The sequence below is a fragment of the Eulemur rufifrons genome, chromosome 7 (assembly GCF_041146395.1).
Source record: "Eulemur rufifrons isolate Redbay chromosome 7, OSU_ERuf_1, whole genome shotgun sequence".
Classification (NCBI taxonomy): domain Eukaryota; kingdom Metazoa; phylum Chordata; class Mammalia; order Primates; family Lemuridae; genus Eulemur; species Eulemur rufifrons.
In genome coordinates this window covers 156,859,410-156,880,052 of record NC_090989.1, presented here as the reverse complement: position 1 = coordinate 156,880,052, position 20,643 = coordinate 156,859,410, and the positions used below count along the sequence as shown (strand labels likewise).

General features: G+C 60.3%; 2 protein-coding genes across 2 annotated transcripts; both read left to right on the top strand.

Annotated features, from left to right (window-relative positions):
* The first annotated feature begins 983 nt into the window (after window positions 1–983).
* TNNC1 (troponin C1, slow skeletal and cardiac type) lies at window positions 984–3,946 on the top strand. Its single transcript, XM_069473698.1, has 6 exons — window positions 984–1,033; window positions 2,554–2,584; window positions 2,824–2,970; window positions 3,206–3,320; window positions 3,523–3,659; window positions 3,745–3,946. The coding sequence occupies exons 1-6, from the start codon at window positions 1,010–1,012 to the stop codon at window positions 3,774–3,776; spliced, it is 486 nt and encodes a 161-aa protein (XP_069329799.1). The 5' UTR covers window positions 984–1,009; the 3' UTR covers window positions 3,777–3,946.
* Window positions 3,947–9,500: 5,554 nt separating this feature from the next.
* SEMA3G (semaphorin 3G) lies at window positions 9,501–19,487 on the top strand. The gene is made up of 16 exons (XM_069473697.1): window positions 9,501–9,619; window positions 11,235–11,395; window positions 11,519–11,581; window positions 11,826–11,945; window positions 12,220–12,310; window positions 12,439–12,555; window positions 12,707–12,852; window positions 13,044–13,158; window positions 13,267–13,336; window positions 13,618–13,762; window positions 14,005–14,236; window positions 14,331–14,422; window positions 15,106–15,147; window positions 15,849–16,077; window positions 16,396–16,532; window positions 17,844–19,487. The coding sequence occupies exons 1-16, from the start codon at window positions 9,517–9,519 to the stop codon at window positions 18,312–18,314; spliced, it is 2,334 nt and encodes a 777-aa protein (XP_069329798.1). The 5' UTR covers window positions 9,501–9,516; the 3' UTR covers window positions 18,315–19,487.
* The last annotated feature ends 1,156 nt before the right edge of the window (window positions 19,488–20,643 follow it).

The window sequence follows — 20,643 nt, the reverse complement described above, 5'->3', positions numbered from 1 at the left end:
GTGCCGCAGTGCTCAAGGCAGGGAGCTGGTGTGTTTTTAAGAGGGGGCTGTGTATTAAGTGCGTGTAGGTGGTGGGAAGGGGTATGGTCTGGCCATTGGGCACAGGAACCCCACAGAGTGTCCTGCCAGAGCTAAAAACAAGGGAGAGACAGGCTGGCCCTGGACCCAGGAACTACAGTGCTGGAATAGGGGAACTGAGCCCTAGCCCAGGGGAAGACTGAGACCTAGAAGAGGGAGTGGTAACCAAACTGGAGGGTGAGGAGGGAGAGAGCCTGGCACAGATGGGGTGCTTGTTGAATAACTGAGTGCAGATGACTCAAGCCTAAAGTGGGCACTGCTTTCCCCAGGGAGAGGGAAGGTCTGGGGCATGGCACCTCAGGCTAAAGGGCTCCAGACCACCCTGTCCTTAGGTGAGTCAGTGACTTCCTCCTTTACCAGTTCCATAGCACTATACTGTGAACTCAGCATTCAAAGCTGCTCTTGGCAGGGCCCAACACTCCCAGCCTCTCCTTGCAAATTGCCCCCAACTCCAGGAGGTTTAGCTAAAGGCAGGGGCTGCCAGATCAACCAGATCTCAGGCAAGTCACCACCCTCTGGAGCCTCAGCTTCCTTATCTGGAAAGTGGGGGTATAGCACCCACCTCCCTGGTTGGATGGGAGGTTGAGGTGCTGTGTGTAAGGCCCTGGCCCGAGGCCCACTACTTTGTAGTGCCTTGTCCTGTCCTGGGCTCATGTTTTCATTCATTCAAGAAATCTTTTCAGAGAGTTCCTTGAGGAATGTGGGGAACAGAGGGAAAGAAACCTGGTCATCGCAGCCCTTCATCTGCTCCCCGCCCTGGGCAGAGGACACATGGGACTCAAGCCAGCCTGAGATCACTGGGACCAGAGGAGGGGGTGGAGGATACTGCATGCAGGGGTGGGCTGGGCTGGGCTGGGAATGCAGCAGGGCAGGGCTATTTAAGTCCAGTGCCGGCTGACAGCCCCAGCAGCCTGTCCTGTGAATCGCCAGCATGGATGACATCTACAAGGCTGCGGTGAGGGACTGGACGGGCCTGGGCAGGGCTGGGGTGGGTGGGCCCATAGGAGCTCACTCAGCTCAGAATAGGGGGCAAGGTCACCCCAGGGAAGTGGTGGGGACCCAGGAGAGGGCCCATGTACCTTCATCTTCATCCCAGGCCCCCAAAGGGATCGTGGGTCTGGCATTCAGGGGTGTAGATAGGGGTGCAGTTCAGGGCTTGGAGAGGAGCTCTCAGGGTGGGTGGTGGAGGAGGTCACAGCTATTAGCAGCATGATGTCTGCTCCTCCAAGTGTCTCTAGTCTGTCACTGTTTCTCTGCCACATCTCTCTGCATTTGTCTCTGGCTCTTTTTGCCTTTATCAGCTCTTTCCAGCTCTGTTCCTCCTGAGCTGTCTCTCTGAGTCCCTGTCTTCCTGTCCCCACACCGCATTCCTGCCCCTCACATTCTGCTTCTCACATACAACCCACCACCTTCCTCCAGCCCCTTGGTGGCTAAAGTTGTTTTGGAGGATGGAAGGCGGGGTCTGAGGAGGGGGCTGCAGAGCCTGAATCCTGGGCTGGGGAAGGGGCTTTGAAATTTTGAGGCGATTTGAGGCATGGAAGGGCTGGGCATAGAGGAGAGCCAGGGAAGAAGGAACAGAGAACTGGGACCCCAGCCCGCACAGTGCTGGGCAGGCTCGGGGTTCAGTGCTTCAGCTGGGAGTGAAGGTGAGGGAGCAAGGGCTAGAGAGTGGCCATCCCAAGTCCTTGCCTCCAGGGTCACTGAGGAGATTCAGATGCTATTCCGTGGTGGGGGAAGGGGTGATCTCCCCCTCCCCCAGGGACAAGGACATCATGGCCCAGACAGCTGTCCCTAGGGGAACCTCTCCCTCAGCCTCCAGAATGCAGCCCCCCTCCTGGGCAGGGAAGGGCTATAGCTAATGTGAGGGCACCCCTGCTTATCCTGCAGGAGTCCATGGAGCTGGGGGGCAGCCCTCCACCCAGTGCCCATACAAGGCCTGGCGGAGCTGGGGACTAATTTTGGCTCCTGAGGCGACACCAGCAGGCCAGGAGACCAGATAACACTGCCCCACCCCCTGCATGCCAAAGTCCCCAGAACAATCACCAGGTTTAACTTTGTCCCCCGTTAAAAATAGCCCAGTGGCCACCCTGCTCAGGTTACAGTGGGTGGCTTGTTCACCCACACACTGTTTTTATTGTCTCCACCTGAGGGACAGCTGTCTCTCAGGCCACCCAGCTTGGGTTTCATCAGGGGGGCCAAAAGGGCATTGAGTGGTCACTGACTGTTGTTACTCAGGGTCACCTTGGGCCTGAAGGGGGTGCCCACCTGTCACCCTGGCCCTGAGCCCAGCCTTAGTGAGGCCAGCCAGGTCACCTCAGGGCTTTGAGGGCAGGGAGGGAGGATTGAGGCCTCTGCTTTGTGACCTGGGAGTAACCTGCCTCCCCATGCTTCAGTCTTCCCACCTGTGGAATGGGTTGGTCTCCTCGACAGCAGCTAAGCCTGAGTCTGAGTCCTGAGACCACTTTTCCTCTCTAGGTAGAGCAATTGACAGAAGAGCAGAAAAATGGTGAGTGCCCCCTATTGCACATGTGGGGGACCAGCAGGGCCAGGCTGGGGAGCATGGGGACCCCTTACCAGAAGAGGACCCCAGACTGGAGACCAGAAGCTGGTCCCTCTCTCTGTGACATCAGAGAGGTCTTGGAGGGATGTGGACAGCTGGCCAGGTGGCCCCAGGGATCTGGTCTCCCAGGGTCCTGTCTCCTGAGCCTTGACTGCTGTACCCCTCACCCCTGCCATCGGACACAGAGTTCAAGGCAGCCTTCGACATCTTCGTGCTGGGCGCTGAGGATGGCTGCATCAGCACCAAGGAGCTGGGCAAGGTGATGAGGATGCTGGGCCAGAACCCCACGCCCGAGGAGCTGCAGGAGATGATCGACGAGGTGGACGAGGATGGTGAGCCCCTCTGCCCCAGGCTCCAGACGCACTTGCAGCCTGGTTTTGTTTAGCCAGGAGCTGTTAGCCTCTCTGAGCCTCGGTTGCCTCATCTATAAAATGGGCATAGTGACCACACAAGCCTCACAGGGGTGGTGTGAGGCTGCAGTGAGAACACAGGGGTTTGCCTCAAGAGCACTGCAGCCCTGCAGTTCTGACCAGGGCCTCTCTCACGGCCGTGCCACTCGTCCCCCAGGCAGCGGCACAGTGGACTTTGATGAGTTCCTGGTCATGATGGTTCGGTGTATGAAGGACGACAGTAAAGGGAAGTCTGAGGAGGAGCTGTCTGACCTTTTCCGCATGTTTGACAAGTAAGCCTGTGACCCTTGACTTCTGACCCTGATCCTGACCCAGCAGAGGAGGGGAAAGAGGGTCAGTCCGATTCCAGGCCTGTCTCCAGTTCTGTGTGATGGGGGAGAGGGTGCCGCTGCTGTGCCTCCTAGCGTCGTGCTCTCCCCCCCGCCCCGCCCCAGCCCTGCCTGGGCTCTGAGGCCCCCATTGCCCTCCCCACAGAAACGCCGATGGCTACATCGACCTGGATGAGCTGAAGATGATGCTGCAGGCTACAGGCGAGACCATCACAGAGGATGACATCGAGGAGCTCATGAAGGACGGAGACAAGAACAACGATGGCCGCATCGACTACGATGGTGAGTGGGCGGGTGGGCTGTGTCCCCTGCTTTGGTCCCCTGCCCAGCTGCCACCTCTGACCCACACCTGCCGCTCTCTCCACAGAGTTCCTGGAGTTCATGAAGGGTGTGGAGTAGACGCTCACCTTCGCCAGAGCTGCCCACGCCCACCCTCCAACTTCAGCCAGGCCTGGGTAGGGGGTTGGGGGCCAGGGTCCCCAGGACCTGAGCCTGTGTACAGCCTCAACCCCTGCCCCTCCCTGTCTCTCTCCAGATCTGTCCTGGAGAATGCAAATAAAGCCTTGCTCCCTGGAGGCCTGGTGTCTGGCCCTGACGTTCCCCAGCGCTGTAGACTTCCCCAGAGTGCAGCCCTGCGGACCACGTTTCCTTCCCCGTCCCAGGCCGGCTGGCTGCAGGGCTCCGACCGCCACTCAATACCACTGTCTGAGGGAGGGTTTAGATGAGCCCAGTGACTGCCACACTGTGCCCTGCTGACTGCTTTCTGTACCTGCTGGTGCCCAGGCCCCATATCCATCCAGCATCCAGAGTCTGAGGTGGCCCCAGAACCTGCATTGTAACAAGCTCCTGGGCCATTGCTTTGGTCAGCCAGTGTGGCAGCCTAGGGCTTCTCTGCCTGGGGAGAGTAGTTAGCTGGATGCCCCTTGACACAGCAAACCCAGCTACCTCTCGGCTCTGATTGGAGTGGATCTGAGCCCTGTGGGGGCCCAGCAGGCCCCAGCGCTAGTCCACCAGCCCACTCACCTGCATTTCCCGCTGGCAACATTCACTCCCAGGGACTGAGGAACATCTAGTCTGCTCTACCTCTCTACTGTGAGACAGGTGAGGACCCGTGGCCCAGAGAGGTGCATGGACCTGTCAGGGGGATCTGGGGAGTCTCAGGGATGGATGAACCACCTGGCTTCCAGCCAAGGGCTCTGTCACGTGGGCCAGACCAAATGGGCCTAATTTCCACTTCCTGTGAACCTCGGAGGCTCACCCCCAGCGACCCAGTCTCCCTCCCTGACAGGGAATAGAGGCCCGAGTCCTGGCAGCTCCCAGCTTAGTGGGGGCGCCCAGTCCCGAGCTGCAGCCGAACAATGATGCTGCCTTGGGGAGGCTACAAGGAAGTGGAGGTGTCAGCCGTGGCGCATGCAGGAGGGACAGTTGTCACCAGCGCCCAGGCTCCAGTCAGATGCCAGCAGCTGTCCTTGTTCCGCCCAGCCACCCCAAGGCCTCTGCACCTGTGCCCCAGCCTTGGCATTCCTCAGACAGGCCCAGCATTCTGGAGACGGTCTTGAAATTCTAGAGATGCCTCTGGTGGAGGCCAGAGCTGGCAGGAGCTTCCTGGTGCCTGGAGAGACCTGGGGGGAGAGGAGAGGAGTCCCCTCAGGCCTGCCCTGGGGAGTTAGAGAACTTGGGGACCTATACAGACACCCAGAGTGACCCAGGAAGGATGATGTTCCAGGAGAGAAGAAACAGCCACAGTGGACGGCGCTGCCAGCTAGTGCACCATTCAGTGGTTTATTCACACACCGACCATGTGCCTGGTGCGGGGCTGGATGCTGGGATGTGGCAGAGTGAGGCCCAGTCCTTCATCTCATGGAATTTTAAGGACATGAGTGCAGGGAGGAAACTGGCGCGGGGCTGGAATGGAAATTGTGGAGGCACGGGGGGCCTACGAGACAGAGCAGTCTGGGAAAGCTTCCTGGAGGAGCTGACCCTGGGTGAGCCCTGGAGAACCACAGGGACCCGGCCATGGGAGGGTGTGGCGAAAGACCAGGAGGGTCTCAGGAGCAGAAAGGCAGTGGGGGACTGGGAACCACGTCCCAGCAGCCTCGGGGGAGGGGGGCAGTGCCAGGCCTCCGGAGAAGCCCAGTCCATGTGGGGGGCGAGGTGCTGTCAGGGCTGCAGAGTGGAGGAGGGCTTATGGGGGAGCCAGGAGCTGGCCTCAGGCAGGGCAGGTCCTGGGAGAGAAGGCCTGGTGGCTCTTTGCACAGTGGGGAGCTGGGGAGAGAGGGGTGGGGGTGTGCATGGATTCAGGGCACATTAGGGACCACAATGGACAGAACTTGCTGAAGGCTTGAATGTGAAGGGTGAGAAAGTGGGGAGTCAAGGATGACCCTTAGAATTTTGGCCGAAGTGCCATTTCCTGAGATATGGAAGCCTGGGGGAGGTGCTGGTTAGGCAGTGGGGTTTTGGGAAGTGAAGGTTACCTTTATTTTAGTGGATTTTTTGTTTTGTTTTGAAATTTCAGACTTGCTAAATTATTGCAAAAATAGTACAAAGAATTCCCATTTGTTAGGCGGCTTCCTCAAATGTTAACATTTTAAAAAATAACCACAGGACAATGATCAAACCCCAGAAATTATGATCAAACTTTGACACAACACTGCTAATTCATCTTCTGCGGTTACTGAAGTTTAGTAGGTTGCCCTCCTAAAGGCCTTTTCCTGGAACAGGAGCCAATTCAAGTTCACAGTAGTGTGATCCAGTCACACTAGCGTGTCTCTTACTCTCCACCACCCTGTGACAATTGCTCAATCTTTCCTCATCTTTCAAGACCTTGAGCCATTTGGAGAGCACGGGCTAGCTATTTTGTGGAATCTCACTCTCTTTGGGTATGCTGGGTGTTTCCTCAAGACTAGATTTGGGTGATGCATTTTTGATGGGATGATCGCAGGAAAGATGGGGAGTTTTTTGTCTGTGTCACAGTTGAGATGCCTCTGAGATGGGCTGGTGGGAAGGTCAAAGCCAGATAGGAGCGAAGGGAGAAGGCAGAGGGACAGCCGTGGACATAGGTGTCGTCAGGGTAAGAAGCCTTTTCCCAGCTGTTGTCATAAACAGGGCCCCCAGGGAGAGAGTTCTCAGGGGGAGGTGGCATCCCGCATGGGCAGTCAGGGCGAGGAGGTGTGGCCAGTGGGGTGGGAGAAGGGCCCAGGGGCCAGGAGTGAAAGAAGGGGGCATGGTGACATCTGATGGCCCTGGATGGGAGCATTCCAGCGGAGCAGCAGGGCGGAGGCTGGGGTATGGGGGAGATGGCGAGTGTGGGCAACACCTAGGGAGCAGAGAAGTGGGCCAGGGCGGAGGGGCAACATGGGGTCCAGGGAAGCTTGTTTAAGGAGCAGGTAAAGGAAGGGCTTGAATGCTCATGGAAACATCTCAACGAAGCAGGAAACGGACAATGCAAGATTCAGGGCAGTGCCGCAGCCGGGCTGCAGCCTCAGGGCCCGAGCAGTGTTTGCAAGGGCCTGGTTCTAGCGCTGGCCGTGGATCCAAGCTGGGCAGGGAGAAAGGGGGCCTTGAGGCAACGAGGGGCAGGCAGACAGGTCTCCAGGAGTGAAGGATGTGGCAGTGGGGTACTGAGGCACAGACGGTGGTGTCCAGAGAAAGGGATGTTCCAAATGGACATGCAGAAGATCACGTCCTTGCTGGTGGTGACCTGGAGGGTGGGTGGCTGAGGAGGAGATAGTGACTGGCAGTGAGGAGGACAAGGACACAAATGGCCAGGGGCACCCAACCAGCTGATGGGGTTGAGGGAGGGGAAGAGAGTTAAGCCCGCTGTGAAGGAAATAGGAGGGTGGCCGGGCTAGCTACAGAGAAGGTGCTGGGGGTGCTGCCTCAGGCAAGGGCCACGTGTGCCCGGCTTGGGGAGAGGCGGGGCTGTCAGGAAGGGGCAGCAGGGGGAGGAAGGCCTGCCCACCTCCTGGCTCTTCCTTCATCAGCTGCGGGGGAAGCGAGGTGCGTCCCCAAGGAGGCAGAGGACATGGATGGCCCTGCTTGCAGGTGGGAGGTTGGGAGTGGGTAGGAGCTGCGGGGAAGACTGACTGGGAGGCTCACCTCTGCAAGCAGCTGAGGGTCCACGGTGGGGGGCACATGGAATTGTCCTAATATCTCTGTTTTTCCAGTGAAACTGGGGGAAGGGATTGGGGGCATCCATTCCTTTCAGGCATGCTCACCCCAGAATCCTAGCTGGGAGAGGCTGGGCTGTGACCCGCCACACACCCACTTGGTGGTACTTGCTGCAGGCATCAGCCTGGGGCTCACAGTCTCTCACCGGGACATGGTGTTTTGCTCCATACATGTGTCCCTAGTTCTGCCTGTTTTGCTGAGTTCAGTCCTCTCCACTTCTGAGCTGTGTCATCTTTGCCCGGATGGTGCTTTCTCCATGAAGCCTCCCTGAGTTCCTCCATCAAAAGCAATCACTGGAGCATTTCCCACTACCCTGCCTCTTTGTGCTGCGGGTGCCTGGTTATTGCCTGTCTCCTCAGGAGGCTGCAGCTTCGGGTGGCCCCGCTGCCCGGCACAAGGTGTTCTGCAGCTCCCTCTTTGCTCACTAGATGGCGCACGATGCCTGTGTCCGGACCCATACATCTGAGCATTCAGGGCACCCTTGGGGTCTTTCCCACCTGTAGCTGGCAAGCAAGGGGCCTTTAGAGAAGATCCCTACCTCTCTCCCTAGACTGGGAAACTGAGGCCTAGAGAGAGAGGGGACCTGACTGGGGCCACAGAAGTTAACCGTAGAGTTTGGACTGCCAGCCCCTGCCACAGGCCCTTATTGCAGTGTGGATTGGGCCACCTCAACACTCTGCCTCGATGGATCCAGGCCTTCCTGCAGCCCCAGCTGGGGATCTGGCTGAGCCGAGCCCCCGGGGTGGGCTGGCAGGCTGAGGCGTGGTTGGGCCTCCTGCCCACAGCTGGTGGCCACATGCCTGCTGACGGGCTGTCCGGTTCAGTCTCCAGCTAGACACGGCCCCCAGCCTGGGCTACACGCCCAAACATCTCCCCAGAGGCGGGGGTGGGGCATCCACCCACCAAGGTCGCGGGATATAACCACCATCACAGCAGCCTCTGCACACACACTCCTCACCAGTTTATATTTTTGCTTTTTGTTGTTGCTGCTCACCAGTTTATAACGCCTGGCTACACCCAAGGTGGCTTGTGGCTGGCCTTGGGAAGAGGAGACAGACCCAGAGAGAGAAGGGCCTTGGCCAAGGTTCTCCAGCAGAGCCGGGGGCAGGGGTGGGCATGGGGGTCTCTGGGAAGAACCCACCACTGACCTGGGTCTCTGGAAGGACTGGAGGCCTGAGGGAGGCAGGGAAATGGGGGTCGCCCCTTAGCATGGGGTGGATTCTGCCCCTTGCCCCAAAGCAAGCCCAGTGAGCTGAGATGGGGCCTGGTAGCTGTGGGAGGGGCGTGGGGCCTGGAGGGCAGATGGAGGCAGTCCTGGCTGGGAGAGGCTGGGCATTCTTGCCAATCCCAGATTTGTGAAGTGTGGCCAGATCTCAACCCCCTGCCCAGGACGTGGAGCCCCTTGCCCTGGGAATGACCCCCCACTGCCCTGCAGACAGCTTGGGCCCTGCCAGGGGAGCCTGGCCAATGCTTCAGGGGGCTGGACCATCCTGGTATTGGGGACCTGGCCCAGGGCCAGTTTACGGGGGTCTCTGCCATGGGCACTGGAGGGGCAGGGAACAAAGCAGATCCCAGCCAGACGCCCACCCAGCCCATCAACCTCTAACCTCTGATCCCCGACCTCCCTTTCAGGCTATTTCCTACCTAGTCACTTTGCTGGGGCTGGGGGAACCTGCATTTGTGAATATCTCTCTGTGCAAATTGTCCACAGCACAAATGGGAAAGTCTCCCCAGTGGGGACCTGGCCAATCTGACACAAAGGCATGCACTGGGCAGCCAGGGTGGAGGGAGAAGCTGCAGGTGAATGGCCCGGACTCTGCCTCCTCCCCTCCTCCTCCTGCCTTCCCGCTCAGGACTGGGTGGAGCCACTGCCTTATAAGTGGCTGGCCTGGTGGCAACGGAGCAAACTACAGCCAGCAGCGGGACTGGAGGGCTGCTCTGCAGGCAGCGGTGCCCTGGGTTCGCCAGCATGGCCCCTTCAGCCTGGGCCACCTGCTGCCTCCTGGGGGGCCTCCTGCTCTGTGGGGGTAGCCCCGGCCCCGGCGTGCCCCGCCTGAGGCTCTCTTACCGAGGTACTGGCCACTGCATGCCCGGTTTGTGTGTCTGTCCGTGTGTGTCCCAGGCTCTGCCATGCTCTCAGCCGGCCAGAGGAGATGGAGCCAGCCACTCCCTGCACACTCTCGGGAAGTGGGGAGGCAGGTCCTGAGAGACATGACCAGGGTGGAGGGCGAGAGACCTGGGGGAAAAGCCTGCGGGGGCTGCTGGGGGGCCCTGGGAGGCCCTGAGAGACCTCAGTAAAGCCGGAGCAGAGAGAGATGGGGAGGGGACGGAGAACTGGGCAGAGGAGAGGGGATAGAGAGAGCATGTCTGGAGGGTCTGTGTGGGCCCAGCAGCTCTTTGCCCAGGGTGGCCCGTGGGGCAGCATGCTGTCCCTCTGGTCCTCCAGCCGCAGGGAGGGGGAGAAGCCCCCTTGCAACCCACATCCTAAAGTTGGCTTTTTCATGCCCCCCTCCATCCTGCAAGCCCCACACAGCCCAGGGCGAGTTCCAGCCTCCCCTCCTTGGCCACCCTGGCAGGGGCTTTCCTCTGTGCTCTCCTAGGTGTGTTGTGCTGTAGGTGGCACAGGCCTCCTCTGATGGGCCACGGGGGAGGGTCCCTGAGACACGGGCTGGGCAGATTCTTCTTCTTGAGGAAACCAGAGGGGTGATCACCTTCCCCTGGGAACCCCAGCTGAGGGGGACGCAGGCCTGCTGTGGAGACTCTGTGGGGCGTCACACCACGCTGGAAAGTCTGAGGAGGAGTGTGATCCTGTCCCAGGAGCTGTGGTTTTGGGGGGAGGTCAGGCTACTAGAAAAAGCCCCAAATAGGGAAAGTTCCCCAAAGTGCTGTCATCCACGAGGGCTTCCTGGGAGAGGCTGTCGACAAGTTTTGGGGGAGGGCTGGGTGCTGGGCCAAGCTGCCCCTGTGAGGAAGGCATAGGGTACTCTGGGGCTTCCCAAGGGTGGCCATGCCCCCCTCTTGCATCATCCTACTGCCTGCCCCATCACCTCCACCTCCCCAGCCAAGCCTCAAGGACCTATCTCAGGATCCTCAACTCCTGAAACCAATGTCCCTAGACAGTCCCCTCCCACCTCTGGAGCCCGGCTGGGCAGCGTCTACGGGGAGAAAATCCTCTGGGGCCACAGCTCTGGACTGGAGGCAGGAGCCCCTCCTGGCCACACCTGCCCTTCCCCACACTAGGCTGTTGCCTGGGGTTCCTTCTGCTGGGGTGCCCTCCGCTGCCGCGCCCCCCCAGCCGAGCCAGGCTGCACGCTGCTCACTCACCCAACCCGTCTCAGCACTTTGCCCAGTTTGCTGCCCTAATTTCTGCCAGGGGGGCTGTCTTCCTCGGGGACCGGGAGGGCACAGATGGGACAGCGGGAAGATGTCTGCTGAGGGATGGGGGACTAAAGAATGGAGGAGTGGCAGGCAGGCCCCGGTAGGCTGGGCTGGGTCGGGGGGCTCAGAGCCTCCTGTCCCACTCGCCCCCAGGAGCCATGTTCCGAAAGCCTTCCAGCAGTCCTGTGGATGGAAACATTTTCCAGATGTGAGTGGGGAGGGGCACATGCACAGCTGGGACCCTCCACCTCCGCTCCTTGGCTGGGAAGTAGGCCGAGTAGCCCTAACCCGCCCTCTGCCCCCTCCTAGACCTCCTGTCTGCCAACCGCTCTGCCATCTTCCTGGGCCCCCGGGGCTCGCTGGACCTCCAGGCCATGTACCTGGACGAGTACCGAGACCGCCTCTTTCTGGGGGGCCTTGACACCCTCTACTCTCTGCGGCTGGACCAGGCCTGGCCAGATCCCCGGGAGGTGAGCTGGGCCGAGAGCGGAGAGGGTCTGTGAGAGCTGAGCACCTCCAGCTGGGCGACCAGATGGGGAAACTGAGGCTGTGAGGTCAGGGGAGTACCTGAGGTCAGCCAGGCTGTGTTTCAGGTCCTGTGGCCACCACAGCCAGGACAGAGGGAGGAATGTGTTCGAAAGGGAAGAGATCCGTTGGTGAGTGCTGTTGGGAGGGACAGTCCCCCAACCCAACCGCAGGCCCTGACCCCCAGGGTGGCCTGTGGCCATGCCCCCAGGTGCCTCTGCTGAGGGGCATTTGGAAAAGATCCTGAGGGCTTTTGGAGTTCTGCCAAGAATGTCACCCCCACCCTTTCTCCAGAGCTGATCACCAGGCGGGCTGAGCCGGAGAAGGTGGCGGGCACCCCTCTGACCCTGGCCACACCCTCCCTCTCCCTGATAGACGGAGTGTGCCAACTTCGTGCGGGTGCTGCAGCCCCACAACCGGACCCACCTGCTGGCCTGTGGCACCGGGGCCTTCCAGCCCGTCTGTGCCCTCATCACAGTCGGACACCGCGGGGAGGTGAGCCTGGGCTGGGCCCCCAAGTGACTGGGAGGCAGTGACATTTTTCTCTGGCTGCCTGAACGCTTCCCATTGAGTCTGGGTAGGGACAGAGGGGCAGGGGCCTGAAAGGCGCCTTTGTGACAGGGAGCCGACCCCTCAGAGAGGCCCTGAGGAAGGGTGTCTTCCGCCCACCCCCACTTTCCAGCCGCACGCAAGGGCCGCTGCCCGGGTGTTGGGGGGGGGCTGGTGCTTCTTTCCCAGGTGACACCTCCCTCCCTCCCTCCCTCCCTAGCATGCGCTCCGCCTGGAGCCCGCCAGTGTGGAGGGTGGGCGGGGGCGGTGCCCGCACGAGCCCAGCCGTCCCTTCGCCAGCACCTTTGTAGGTGAGTGTTGCCCAGGCTGGGGGAGGACAGGGAGGGTGGGAGATGTTTTATGTCACTGAGGAGGGCGGGCCTGGGCCTGCTGCGGGGCCTGGGCCTCCTTCCCTGACTCTGCCCCCACCTCCTCCCAGGCGGGGAGCTGTACACGGGCCTCACTGCTGACTTCCTGGGGCGCGAGCCCATGATCTTCCGAAGTGGGGGTCCCCGACCAGCCCTGCGCTCTGACTCCGACCAGAGCCTCTTGCATGGTGAGGCCTGCTGGGGCAAGGCTGGCTGGGCTCCGCCCCGGGACTGGCAGGACAGGAGGTGCTGGAGTGGGGAGGAGAGGCTGCTTCACGCCCGGCACACCAGCCTCCCCTGTGGCCCCTCCCCACCAGCGTAACCCTGTCACCCTCCCAGAGCCCCGGTTTGTGATGGCCGCCCGGATCCCTGACAACTCTGACCAGGACGATGACAAGGTGTACTTCTTCTTCTCGGAGACTGTCCCTTCCTCTGATGGCAGCCCGGGCCATGTCACTGTCAGCCGTGTGGGCCGAGTCTGTGTGGTGAGAGCTGTGAAGGGATGGGGAGGTTCAAGTTCTTGCCCTTCTCAGGCCTGTATCCCCAACAGCAATAGGGAAACTGAGGCAAGGATGCAGAGCTGATGTGCATATCTCTCCTGCATGGGTGAGGATGGAGGAGTGGGAGATGGGCCCATCCTCGGGGGCCGCAGGCTGACAATGGTCCCCACCCCCAGAATGATGCTGGTGGCCAGCGGGTGCTGGTGAACAAATGGAGCACCTTCCTCAAGGCCAGGCTGGTGTGCTCAGTGCCGGGCCGTGCAGGTGCTGAGACCCACTTTGACCAGCTGGGTAAGGGCAGGGCCAAGAAGGTCTGGGTGCTGGGCGTGGGAGGGCTCAGAGCTGGCGAGCAGGGGCATCAGCAGGGGCCATGATGCCGTGCTCCCTTCTCTGTCCCAGAGGACGTGTTCCTGCTGTGGCCCAAGGCAGGGAAGAGCCTCGAGGTGTACGCGCTGTTCAGCACCGTCAGGTGGGCACACCCAGCCTCCCTGCACCCCACCACCCTGCCCCCTGTGAGCTGCTGCTGTCACGCTCCAGCCTGGCAATGGGTCCCTGTCTTCGTCCCTGATTTGGCTACCTGTGACTGCATTCTCTGTCTCCTTCTCTCTGCCTTTGCCTCGGTGTCCTTGCTTTTCAGAGTCTCTGTTGCTGCAGGCACTGTCACCCCCTGTCCAGCCTGTGGAGCCAGGCCACCCCCTTCCTGCCTATGGTGACCACTCTGGCCTGACTATCCCTGTCTGCCCTTGGCAGTGCTGTGTTCCAGGGCTTCGCCGTCTGCGTGTACCACATGGCAGACATCTGGGAGGTCTTCAACGGGCCCTTTGCCCACCGAGAGGGTCCCCAGCAGCAGTGGGGGCCCTATGGGGGCAAGGTGCCCTTCCCTCGCCCTGGCGTGGTAAGTCTCTGAGCCGGCCAGGCCAGGGAAAGAGGCCTGAGCAGATGCCGGAGGGTCTCTTGCTTGGAACAGCCCCGTGTCCCCAGGCAGCAGCTGAGCTGGGGCTCCAGGGGGCCTGGCGGGCTGGGGTGGGGGAGAAGAGCCCCCCACAGCAAGAGAGGTTCCCCTGTCAGGGGTGGAAACAGACTGGGGGGGCAGCGTGTGTTCCCAGGATACTTTAGGGCTCCCTTTGCTGCCCACAGTGCCCCAGCAAGATGACCGCGCAGCCAGGGCGGCCCTTTGGCAGCACCAAGGACTACCCAGACGAGGTGCTGCAGTTCGCCCGAGCCCACCCACTCATGTTCCGGCCTGTGCGGCCTCAGCATGGCCGCCCTGTCCTTGTCAAGACCCACCTGGCCCAGCGGCTGCGCCAGATCGTGGTGGACCGTGTAGAGGCAGAGGACGGCACGTACGACGTCATCTTCCTGGGGACTGGTAGGAGGGCTGAGTCGGGGTGGCCGGCTGGGGAGGGGTGCAGGGTGCTGGACTCCCCCCTCCTCTGCCACTGACCACTCCTCCCCTGCCCCAGACTCAGGCTCCGTGCTGAAAGTCATTGCCCTCCAGGAAGGTGGCTCAGCAGAGCCCGAGGAGGTGGTTCTGGAAGAGCTCCAGGTGTTTAAGGTGAGCAGGGGGCTGATGTCCCTGGGTCTGGGCCTGGCTACAGGGGAGCAGGAGTGCACAGGAGGGAGCCGGCCTGTCTTTACCAAACTTGCGTTTGGGGATGGGGGTGGGGGTGGGGCTGAAAGTGATGGTCCCACTGGGCAGGCCCCTCTAAGGCCTCGCTGATGATGCCTCTGAGTAACTGTAGGCCTGGTGCTGCAGTCTGTGAGCTGACAGTGCCCAGGGTGTCAGGGACGGATGGCCAACGGGAGCACCCCTTGACAAAGCCCCGATGGGCTCAAGTTGCAGTGAGGTGGTGGCTGAGACCCTAAATCCCCCAGGGGTTCCTTGGACCCTCTGTAGACTCAAGCAGGGTCTTCCATGTTAGGGGGACTGTTGTGCCTCCTGGACCTGAGCTAGGTGATTTGGGACAGCTGCCTTATTGCTGGGGAACAGGGCTGTGGGAGGGGACACAGGAGCTCTGTGCTTTTAGCCAAACCTCCTGCTTGGAGGCCACCCAGGACCAGGGGTCCTTTCTTGGAACCCACTGGGAAAGACTGTCTAGCCTTAGTTGCCAAGGGGTGTATGAGCTGGGCTGGGAGCTGGGTAGCTTCCACCCCAGGGGTTGGAGGAGGCTGAAAGCAGGGGTGCAGGGGAGGGTCTCGTGCCACCCACCCCACACTGAGACCCTGCTCCTTCCCCAGGTGCCAACACCCATCACTGAGATGGAGATCTCTGTCAAAAGGGTAAGAGCAGCTGCATCCTTCCTCTGGATGGGCGCAGCCTCCCTGAGCATTGCTGTGGTCTGGGGAAAGCTGTGTGCACAGGCCCGACTTGCCCACGCAGTGGTTGGCCAGGAACGGCTGGGAGCTGAGCTTCACAGGCGTGAAACCAGGGCACAATGGGAGGTACCCTGAGGCTGTGTTCAGATAAGGGGCTAGCCACAAAGACCAGTTCATAAGGGAGGCAAAAGTGTGCTTGAAAACAAAATCCAGATTTTAAATCAAATGAGGGAGCCCCTTTCTAGAGGCCTGCTGTATGTGCCAAGCGGTAAATACCATCTCCCCAAGTTTATCTGCCCCAGCTTATCTTTGGGTAAATCCCAACTTTTGTACTGGGATTGCTTAAAGCAAAATGCACCTCTAAGGTCAGAGGCAAGTCAGGATGAAGGCCATTGGGGTAGAGGGCAAAGGTCAGCAGCAAGGAGGGCCTGGAGAAGCCCCTTAGGGAAAAGACCGTGGGTCTGCCCCGTCCCCTCCATGTCGTGACACAGGATCTGGTTTGTAGCAGGTGGGTGATAAACACTTTATTTTGTGAATGAACCCAAGAGGTTCTGGAAGAGTTCCTGCGAGTGGCAGGGGTCCCAGGAAGCCAAGGGGACTGGGAACCTCACTGCTTCTGGGCAGAGCCTGGGCTCACCATGGGCTCTGCCCGGGTCCCTCCGCAGCAAATGCTGTACGTGGGCTCTCGGCTGGGCGTGGCCCAGCTGCGGCTGCACCAGTGTGAGACCTACGGCAGTGCCTGTGCCGAGTGCTGCCTGGCCCGGGACCCGTACTGCGCCTGGGATGGCACCTCCTGTACCCGCTACCGCCCCAGTCCCAGCAAGCGCCGGTTCCGCCGGCAGGACATCCGGCACGGCAACCCTGCCCTGCAGTGCCTGGGCCAGAGCCAGGAAGGTGAGTGGCAGAAGGGTGGGGGCACGGGCTGGGCTCTAACAGGGCCCTGACGTGCCCCTGTGGCCTGGGCTCAACCCCTGTGAAGTGTGTTGTCAGGCTGGTCCTGTTGTAGCAAACTGTCCTCAGTTTCCCTACTTGAGAAGCTCCTGGCAGTGAATGGGTAAAGGGTCCCTGGACACAGCGACTGGCCTGGAGTGGTCAATGAATGCCTAGGTCTTTGTCACACTGGTCAGGGCTCCTGGGCTATGGGAGTCAGTGGTGGCTTTGGGGCCTGGGTCCCATAGTTCCCAAGCTGAGCCGACCTCTGCCCCTTTCCAGAGGAGGCTGCGGGACTTGCAGTCACCACGGTCTACGGCACAGAGCACAACAGCACCTTCCTGGAGTGCCTGCCCAAGTCTCCCCAGGCTGCCGTGCACTGGTTCTTGCAGAGGCCAGGGGATGAGGGGCCTGACCAGGTGAGTGAGGACCCTGTCACCAGCCTCCATGTCCTGAGGTCACCTCCCTCCCTGAACCCCAAGCCCTGAGCCCTAGGAAGATGCTCTGGGGGAAACCTGCCAAGATCAACCTAAGAAAAGTGTGTATTAGGCCCCTGGGGTGCCTAGAGGAGGTGCCCCTATTTCTACCATCTGGGAACAACCAGCCAGGTGTGGCTGGAAGCCCCTCCTCCAGTCTGAGAGGTGGGCAGCAGAGATGGAAGGAAACCCCCCACGCTCACACTTGTGGGTCATCCTTGAAGGGGTCTCTTCCCCAGGTGTTCTTGTTCCTCCTCTGCCCCAGACCTGAGTCCCCACCCCCCAACGCGTGGCCCCACACTTCCTCCTTAGAGTCCAGCTGTCTGCCCAGGCCCTCTCCTCCCCCACCCGGAAAGGTCTGTCAACCCCAGAGATGGCTTCAGGCTGGGGCCTGAGGATGGGCGTGGGCAGGGCAGGGTGAGGCACCACTCCCCCACAGGGGAGGGGAGAGGCGGGAGGAGTTGATTACAGGAGGGGCTCCCCCTCCGGCTTGGGAACTGGGGGAGGCCAGCCTTGGGCCAGCTGTTGGGCTGGGCACGGAGAAGATTCCCCAGGGGAGAAGGCAGCAACAAGATGAAGTTACACAACACTAACAGCCCAAGCGATCCACCCTCAGCGTGCTCGGACTAAAGCCCGTACAGGGTTCAGGCAGAGGCGGGCTGGGATCAGAGCAGCACTCCTGCCTCCCACGCTGTGGTGGGCACTCAGCCCACCCTGAGCTGGGGCCGTTGCTCCCACAGGGGGGCAGTGAACAGTGCAGGCCATGACAGGGGAGGCCGAGTGTGCCTACGTGCGTTGGGGGTGAGGGTACGCAACCGTGTACATAAGTGTATGGACTAGAGGGAGGTTCTAAAGCCTAGTCCTGGGGCTGGGGGTACAGCCTCTGTGCTCAGTAAAGCCTGTAGATACCTCTTAACCCCTCTGCTCCCTGGGAATGTGTGCCAGGGCCCTCGGGGGCCAAGATTGGTGTTCTCTGACTAGGGCAGACCCCAGTCAGTCGAATCTTTGAAAAGGCCCTTTGCAGGCCCTGTCCTGGGGCTCTGGGAAGATGAGGCCCTGCCTGCAATTAGCCCACAGTCTAGAGGAGACTGAGCCTGCCACGCTGCTGGTCCCCTCCTGGAAAGGCAGACTGGGCAAGGGGAAGTGCCCAAGCACTGGGCCCAAGGATGGCAAATTTGGCAAAGCTGGGGGTAGAGAAGCTGATGGTGCATGTCCTGGCCCGCAGCCCGCTCATGCCCTCTGCCCACCTGGCAGGTGAAGACGGACGAGCGAGTCCTGCACGTGGAGCGGGGGCTGCTGTTCCGCAGGCTCAGCCGCCTGGATGCAGGCACCTACACCTGCACGACGCTGGAGCACGGCTTCTCCCAGACTGTGGTCCGCCTGGCTCTGGAGGTTATCGTGGCCTCGCAGCTGGACAGTCTGTTCCCTCGGGAGCCAAGGCCAGAGGAGCCCCCAGCCCGGGGAGGCCTGGCCCCCGCACCCCCCAAGGCCTGGTACAAAGACATCCTGCAGCTCATCGGCTTCGCCAACCTGCCCCGGGTGGATGAGTACTGTGAGCGCGTGTGGTGCCGGGGCATCGGGGAGTGCTCGGGCTCCTTCCGGAGCCGGGGTCGGGGCAAGCCTGCCAAGGGCAAGAGCTGGGCAGGGCTGGAGCTGGGCAAGAAGGTGAAGAGCCGGGTTCAGGCTGAGCATAACCGGACACCCCGGGAGGTGGAGGCCACGTAGGAGAGGGCAGAGGAGGGGCGGTCAGGATGGGCCGGGGAACCCAGTAGCAGCCCCCAGGATCTCCCACCCACCCAGCTGGGGCAGAGGGGGCCGGGACGTCTGACCGCCTCTTAGAGACAGGTGTCTCTGCCCCCACACCCCTACCGGGCCACCGCCAGAGAAGACAGGGGTGCCTAGTGGAGGGCCGTGTGCCTGAGCCTGTTCCCCACCCCTCTGTGCTCTCAGTCTCAGGCTGGAGCCAGCACCCTCTGGCCACGGGCAGCCCCATGAGACCTGCCATTTGTTCTCAGAGATGGCCTGGCTTCCCAAGCTCATTTCCGGTTGTGCCCAGAGGCAAGAGAGTTGGGTGGTTCTTTCCCAGCCTACAGAACAATGGCCATTCTGAGTGACCCTCAGATGGGGTGTGTGGGTGGGTCTGAGAGGGTATCTGGGTGCGGGGCCCTCAGGCAGCCAGAGGAGATGGGGTGGCCTCTAAGGTAGCACCCTTTAAGAAGGGACTACCTGACTGGGGACTTGGGGAGGGGAAGTGGGATGTCGAGAAGGTGGAGCAGCAAGGCTCCTTCGCCCCACGTTGTGCCTTGATATCTTGGTGTTCCCGGCATGGCCCACCACCTCTTCTCCATCTCAGAATCACAGAGCCATGGACTGCTAGAGCCCCCTGGGACCTGGGGTCGTCAGGGCCTCAGGCTCCACTTTGGGTCAGGTTTGCTGGGTCCCACTCCCCCAGTGGGACCCCCTCCCACAATCAAGGTCTCCATGCTGATGAGCGGGGAGGGGTGGGCTCCAGGGGAATGTCACCCCTCATCTCTGTGGACTAGAGGTGTGAGGAGGAGCTGGGGAAGTGTGGGGCTGGGAGGAGTGGGCTGTCTCCCAGGGCGATGCAAGAGTGCCCCAGCCCTGGGAGGGGGTAACAGGGAGGTCTGAGAGCTGTAGCTGGTCCTCAAGATCAGGGACAGGGCTTCGTCCAGGGCCACAGAGGACTGGAAGGCTATTGAGGTGGAGAGAGGGCAGGAGACCCTTAGGATGGCTCTGGGACCCAGGCAGGAATAGGTGTCCTTAAGGATTCAAGATGACATCAATTAGCTCAGGAGCCACAGGGAAGGCCAGAGGTTTCCAACCCTGGAATCTCTATTTTCTGCTAAGTAAGGGCCAGGCATGGATGATGGATTTAGGAAGATTTTTTGTCTTATGTAGAGGAAAAAGCTAGAAGCTGTAAGTCCTGCTGATTCTTGGGGGTGAGGCTTGGATGGCAAGGGCACTTCCTGCCTGGGCGTAGGGGAGGTGTTTTGCCATCAGCAGTTTCTCAGGCTGGGGAACACGGGGAGGAGGAGGACTAAATGAAAAGTTGTTCCCAGCCTTCATATGAACAAATTAGTGACGCACAAAACCGACCTGGGGGAGACAGGAGCATAGGGTTTGAGATTCTATTAAAAACCCGAGACAAAGAAAGGAGGCAAAAAAGAGATAAAAAGCAAGACAGGGCTTTCTGTCTCACTGAAACTCAAACCCAGAGTGTCTCGGGCCTTCTCACCCCCGACCCCGACTCTTCCAGAGAACTGGGATCTGGACTGGCCCCGGGCCCCCTTTGAGTGTGCAGTAAGTGAACCAGAAGCACTGAGGTGAACCCAACAGCACCTTGAGAACCTGCTGCTGGGGCGTCAGCAGGCGAAGCACAGGGGAGAGGAGGAAGGGGCTGGAGAGCAGAAGGGAGGAGACAGTGCCAGAAAGAAACAACCAGGCCCTCAGGGGCCTTTCGGCTGGTCCCAGGCTTGGGGAATGACCTGGAAAAGGAAGGAAGAAGAAACACAAGATCCTGCACAGCGAACAACTGCACTTGGAAAAACACTGACGCTTCTCCAGGCGTGCCCGCCTCGTGGTACCGTGTGTTGTTCACTCCTAGAAATGCCCTGTGTGCGAATTCTGTTTCTGTATTTGTATGTTGAGCCGGGCCTTGTGGTTTCTCTGTTCTTAGGACATACTTCTTGTAATTACTATTATTATTTTTATAGTCATGACTTCCCTTGAGCTCTGGTGAGGAAAACAGAACCGATGAGGAAAGGGATGAAATTAGTATTTACATCACATAATTATATCATTATTGTATCTGTATTTCTGTACTAAATGGAGTGATGCCATCTACATGAGCGGAAATGAGGCACCCTCTCCATGAGGGAGAAGGTCACGCTGGGTGGTATTTTCTAGGAGGGAGGGAGATGAGTCTGGGGGAGGAAGGAGTCAGAGGGCTTTGTCTATGAAGCCGAGATTGCTCGTTAAATGAGGAAAATCCTGCCCTGCAGGCTTGTGAGACTGACCTTCTTGGAACTTCAGG